The sequence below is a fragment of the Cyprinodon variegatus genome, unplaced genomic scaffold, assembly GCF_000732505.1.
Source record: "Cyprinodon variegatus isolate N-32 unplaced genomic scaffold, C_variegatus-1.0 Scaffold935, whole genome shotgun sequence".
NCBI lineage: Eukaryota > Metazoa > Chordata > Actinopteri > Cyprinodontiformes > Cyprinodontidae > Cyprinodon > Cyprinodon variegatus.
Window position 1 is genome coordinate 20,117 of NW_015151388.1, and position 6,498 is coordinate 26,614.

Below are 6,498 nucleotides of genomic sequence, written 5' to 3' on the forward strand. Positions count from 1 at the left end.
TTGTTGAAAGAAAACATCAAATAATTTTTTTCATTAGTGATTGATTGAAATATCAGTACTGTTTCTCTAGATCAACATTGCTGAATTTTTAAAGCATTTAGTCCAGCATGCTGTACCTGTTTGAACTCTAATGGTTGTCATTTTGTTTTCCAGGTTGTGGTTGCTAGCATTGAGTTGGTTCAAGTCAGCCCTTAATCTTTGTAACTGACCTTCCGCACCACAAAGGCTTGTGACCTGTTGGCAGAGTAACCAAGATAATTATATTTAATTAAATGTCACATCACATACAGCCTGGTTAAAATTATTTCATTGTTCCTACTTCAGATGTCACATTTAGTTTACCTTAGGTCAGTTTAAATTACCTCCTCCCCCCTTACAAACCTATTCTTTTCTATTCAGCTTTTGATTTGAGTTTAACGACATTCCCACTCACATTAGTAGATTCTTCAACTCTGTCAGCAAAAGCCTAGAACAAACTGGCCTTATTTCCTGTGAGATATAAAGATACATTCCAACCTGATTTTGCAAATCCCATAGATGGCTCCGAAGGTTTTTGGTTTCCTGGCTGTTGTTGACGACCAGGCTGAGGTCGAGGTTGCTGTAATAGGTTTGTCTTTCTGCTGAGTTCCTTGCTGGTGTACAATCCATCGTTAAAACTAGAACCAGAAAAAAACAAACATTTTAAAATATATTGATTTTGCTATTTGAATTTTAATTTTTTATTTTTTTAATATTATAGATTAAAAAAAAAAACAATGAAGAAAAATCACAAGATTTTCCTTCATTTAAGCACTTTGCTTTAGTTCTAGCAGCTGTTGTTTGTACCTTTATAAATGAGAAAAATATCGAAGGCTGTCTGTAAGATGACATAGATTATTAGGAGAGTAAAACGCCACTGTCTTCTGGATTTTGTTGGTGTCAGATCTGAAACACAGAGAAAAAAAAAAGTACAATTAGAAAAAAAACTGAGAAGCAGTGTGTCATTCATTTGGGCCATTTAAAAGTAAGACCATTTAACTTGGCCATGTTCTCAGCACAGATATATCAATAAAAATGGGCCAAACATGCATTTAGTGAAGAAAATCTCATTACAGCTTAGAAATTATTATCTGTCTGTTTTATTAAACAAGACCATGCATCCGTTTTATCTGCCCACTGCCCTTTTAAGTTGTTTACATGCTCGCTGCATTTATTAATGATTTGAGTCTTCTTATTTAATCCTGTGATTCAGCTGCATAGTTCTTGTAAACACATATTGCATATTAAAAATTGCAAAAATATTTTTTATTTATATTCTATTTATAAAAAAATATATATTTTTTGTATTTATATTTAAATATTTGTTTTGTATAAACTCAAATATATATTTTTTTAGTGTAACAATGTAACCAATATTTTATCTACATACTGCACATCTAAATTTAAGTATTTAATTTCATTTGTATGAAAGGCAAGTATTTTAAAAAGCTGTGCACTTTTTATCTTTTGTGAAACTATACTTTTTTTACTTATCTGTGACTCTTTTGGAATCATATTTTGTCCTACAGAATATGATGAGCTCATTTTAAAAGGTACAAATTCAAGCTAAATGGAATTAGCATGTAAATGCCTAAGGTTAGCTAACTACTTTTCCATTAATTAGTCCTGAGAGGTTCCCAGTGGTTCTTACCATCATGCTGGAGGTGGTAATCGTTACTCCTCAGCGGCATGTTGAACAGGGGATTATTATATGTGATCTGCTCCGTCATTTTGTCCACATCATTCTTACACTGGCTTAATGTCTGTTCTCTTCTTACTTAAGAGGATTTCAATGTTGGTAAAACAACTTCTCCCCAGATTTCAACATAACACGCATGAAACTGCGTAATGAGCTCAAAAAGGAGAAAGGGGAAGGGGGAGGCAGAATCTGGAACTGTTAAATAACGAAACCTAAATATTTTCCCAGTGTTTTGTATATTTCTATTTATTTTCAGAAAGTATTATCTTGTTTTTCCTTATTCCCCTTAGTTATAAAGGCATTAAGTTGCAGATGTGCTGATTTGGCTCACCTGTAGAAAAAAAGTTTTGCTTTAACCTTTCCAATAGCCTGTAAAAGGGATAAACCATGTTATTTGAAATTACCTATTCAGTAATGGTCAATGTCAGTAATTTAATCCTGATGAAATAGCCTACTTAGAAAGCATAGCATAACGCCATGCAACAGCTCCAAAATAAAAAATAAACATTTGTTTACTAATTTCACACTTTTGCATTACATTAAAATGTAATTCAATTTATATTTATATTAAAACTATTTGAATATGAAGAAAATTCATGTTTAAGAAGGGGATCAATAAACTTTTTTAGTCAGGTAAATTTGATGATGCGGCAACAGTTCTGTTGGGATCCGGAGGTTTGCCCACCAGAGGGCGCCGAGGATCCCTTTCTGAGGGCTTCTGCTGTCTGTTGGGATCCAGAGGCTTGCCCACCAGAGGGCGCCATGGATCCCTTCCTGAGGGCTTGTGCTTACCTGCAACACCTGTCTTTAATCTCCTTATCACCCTTGGGCCTACTTAAGGGGGAGGAGACTAACACTCCAATGCCAGAGTATCTGCCAGTTACGGTTAGCAAGACCTGAGCCAACCTGCCTGTCTAAGTCTTCTGACTTTCAGTGATCCGAACCTGATCCTGTTTTCTCCTCTCTGCCTCACAGGTTGATCCTGCCCGTTAACCTGAAACTCTGGAGAGTTTACTCTGCTGGAAATCTGCCTGCCAGTTCTCAGTTGAACTCTGGAGGGCCTCTTCAGTCAGCATCTGCCTGCCCGCCCTCAGAGGATAACTTGGAGAGAGACTGTCAGTGATCTGCCTTCAAGCTCTGCCTCCACCTCAGCCTGGTCCTCAAGAGAGAGAAAGAGAGAGAGAGCTCATCTGAAATCTGCCCGCCAGCACTCAGACAGCCTCTGCCCAGCTCTCAGCTCTCCTCCAGCCTGCACAGGGTTCCCAACCAGAAACCTGCCCGCCAGCACTCCGACTGCCTCTACCTAGCTCTCAGCTCTCCTCCAGCCTGCACATTGTTCCCAACCTGGAACCAGCCCGCAGCACTCAGACTGTCTCAGCCTAGCTCTCAGTTCACCTCCTGTCAACACTCAGCTCTGCTAGCCCTCAGCCCTCGGCCTGCCAACAGCCTCTGGATCCACAAGGTTCCCCCCCTCTCTGCAGCTCTGCTCATCCCCAGACCAGCGGGGAACCAAATCCTGATCAGTTTCCCAAACCCTGGACTTGTTTAATTTGTCTTCATTTCTTTAATAAACCTTTTGAACTTTTCTCCTGCCTCCGAGTGTTCTGCATATGGGCTAGGTTCATCACCTATTATGACAAGTTCCTGTTGTTCCCGGTTTAAAGCCTCTAAAAAAAATGCAAAAAGGGGAACTTTTGGCAGTAACTCATATCATCTTGTGATTAAGTTTTAGCACACTTTGCACTTTCGTTGTGTGATTTTTTTTTTTTTTTTTGTTACCTTTGAATGAATTATTCTGACCTTTCTACCATCCTCACAGACATTTTCAAAACCTTGCTGAACCAATCCTTAGAGCCAGCATGCTTCAAGTCTGCCACCATCATTACGGTCCCAAGAAGCCTCAGGTCACCTCACTCAATGACTACTGGCCTGTTGCACTGACTCCTATCATGATGAAGCGCTTCGAAAGGCTGGTTAGAACACATGCACATTGTTCTGAACTTCCATATGAATGTGTTTTTTTTTTGTTTGTTTTTTTTGCACCATGTTTTTTTTTTCTCCCACACTGTTTACATTTGATCACTGCTGCACTTTAAGAAATGGAAATGTCATGACATCTGTCCAAAACGAAATTTCGTTTGTTTGTATAGACTATGTGTATATATAACGACGATAAAGGTTGTGTAAGTCAAATGGTCCACTGGTAGTGAAAAAAGTAATGTGTTGCAATAATGTTAGTAATTCTGATGCCTTCATTCGTTTTAAATGGAATTCTTGTTTTACTTTATTGCTTCTTTCAGGTTCAGAATAAAAAACTTTAATTATAAAATTTCATCATAAATACAATAGATAAAAAAAAAAACACTGTTTACCCACAATGTAACAACCCCAAGCCCCTTCTATGTGTACTATTGATTTAGAGTTAGTATTCTGAAAGTTATTTTGTTCACAATAAATGCAAAATATATGTATTGGGACTTCAAAAATGTTTCTAAAACGCACATTCCGTTGAGTCAAAAAATCTTTTAATTGCTAATTTGTACCTAATTCCTACTCAGAATTAGACACAGCCATAGGCGGATCTACTGGGGTGGCATAGGGTGGCAAATGCCACCCTAAATGACAGCCTTGCCACCCCTGCTGTCACCCCAGTTGGCGGTAGGGGTGGCGAGGCTTATAAATTATGGATAATTTGAGAATTACTGACCGCTAATTTCCAATGTCGGACTGCAGTGAATGCAGCACGAGATGACGCAAGAGCGACTGAGAATGATTTGTTTTGAAAACCGAATGGTGCAAAGCGAGGGAGCCAGGGGTCAACTATGAAAGAAAAGGGATCAAGTTTGGTTGTACTGAAATCAAAATGCACAAAGCGTTTTGCTGAGCAACATAGAAATCACCGCATTCAGTTGTTATAGACATGTCTACTTTATGTTATGCTCTCTGGTGAGCCTCTACAGAGCTGTTACATTTTGTTTTGGCACCTGAGAAAATCAGATATTTCCTTTAATAGAACCAAAAGTGTTAAAAGTAAAGTTAAAAATGGGATACTGGTGTAAATCCTGCTTAATATAAAGCAATGTTGATTCTTTTTTTGTATATATAATATGAAACTTCCTGCCCCCCTCTCGCCACCCCATAAATATCTTTCTAGATCCGCCCCTGTACACAGCAGTTAAAGTCTGTAAAATTACTGCATTTGGACAAACAGAATCAAGCATACTTTGATTTTTCAAAACTGTTTACAGTTTGTAATGATGTTAATTAAGACTGATAAAATGGACCTAAATGAAAGATATCATATCACAGGCGTATAATTAAATTGTTTTTATGTCTCAACCACCACCCCCTACTCCCCCCACCCCCTTCCTGGCTATAACAAGCTTTGATTGACACCATTGACAAAGTTCTCAGGAAGGGAATCCCGGTTACCGTGCATGGCTAAGCGAACACTAGTGGATGACAGAAAGAAAGCAGTCAACCCCCATTGCACGTCTCGCATCTAACCAGCAGGTGTCACTCTAGCGTAGTAATTGTTCCCCCCATAGCTCACACTTGAAGATGTTTGTTTGTTTATTTTTTCTAGTTATATAAAAGTGACTCTCTGCTAAAGGTATGTTATGAAGATGATCCGTTTTCTTAAACTGAACAAAAATATTTTTTTCCCTCTGCTTCCATGCGCTTTAAATTTACAAATCACAATCAATTTACGAACAAAACGTTTAAACTATTCCTACCTCTACGCTAAAACACCTCTGATTGATCTACCTTAATCTGACTGCCTTTTAAACACACCTATTGCCTCCAGGAGCCTACAAAAAACTATGCAACCGAACGAAGTAAATTGCAGGATATTTACAAACAGGTTTAAAATCAATAGCAATGGCTATTTGTGTTTTAAAAGAAATAAGAGGGTAACCTTTGGTTGGTTTTGTCTGTGTTGTTTTTATTTCTTATTATTTATCTCTCAGCCATTATCTTATTGAACAAAAAAAATTTGAAACCTTCCACTTGTTTCATATAGCCACAAAAAAGTTTATAGCGAAAGTTATTCAAACGCATAATATTAATAGTTCTATCAGCTAATATTAAGAATTCTGCATTTATTATGATCATAAATTATTGCTAACGAAATAAATTGGAGAGCTTAAGTGTCAGACTTCTGAATTAATCGCAACCTCTGTTGTTGTTGCGTGTCTGCACGCGCATCCCCGCAGTCAAAAACAAAGAGGATATTCGGTAGCTATGGTAACTAATCAGAACTCCAGTTCTTCCCTGAAAATGACGGGATGGCAGTTAATAAGGCTAAAGCTTGGCAGGAGGATCAAACAGCAGCAGCATCGAAGTGAAACAAATGGTTTTACACTGTTTGTTCGTTTTCTGATGATTTTTTTATTTAAAAAAAAGATCCAAATGAACGAATTAATTAATGTAATATTTTAATGCAGCTTTTTAAATCTATTCAGCACTCAAAGTGTTATAAAAAATTATGTATTCGTCAAGGCTTGGTGGATTTTTAGCCTAATGGCCTTCGGATATAAGAAAGCAGATTTTGTATTTTACTGAGCGTTTCTGCAAAGCAGATGTCTAAAAAGAGTGACCGACTCAAATCATTGAAGGCCACTCCATATAATATACAATTATATTAAAGATACTACTCTGCAAAACAATCAGGTTATAGGATATTTTCGGTTCCTAAAAAAATCTGGTCAGCTGTCGAGAGGCGAATGGTTGAATTTGTATGAAAAGTCATTCCATCTCAGCTGACGGAGATATTCTCC

General features: G+C 37.5%; 1 protein-coding gene across 1 annotated transcript in view; it reads right to left on the reverse strand.

Moving 5' to 3' along the window:
* Positions 1-5,156, reverse strand: part of marco (macrophage receptor with collagenous structure) — a 16,705-nt gene extending 11,549 nt beyond the window's left edge. The window contains exons 1-5 of the mRNA XM_015398441.1: positions 5,150-5,156; positions 1,670-1,795; positions 826-924; positions 517-656; positions 117-234 (exon numbers count right to left, since the gene is read on the reverse strand). Of these exons, the coding sequence (XP_015253927.1) occupies positions 117-234; positions 517-656; positions 826-924; positions 1,670-1,795; positions 5,150-5,156 (490 nt within the window). The remainder of the gene's footprint in view (positions 1-116; positions 235-516; positions 657-825; positions 925-1,669; positions 1,796-5,149) is intronic.
* Between the last annotated feature and the right edge of the window lie 1,342 nt (positions 5,157-6,498).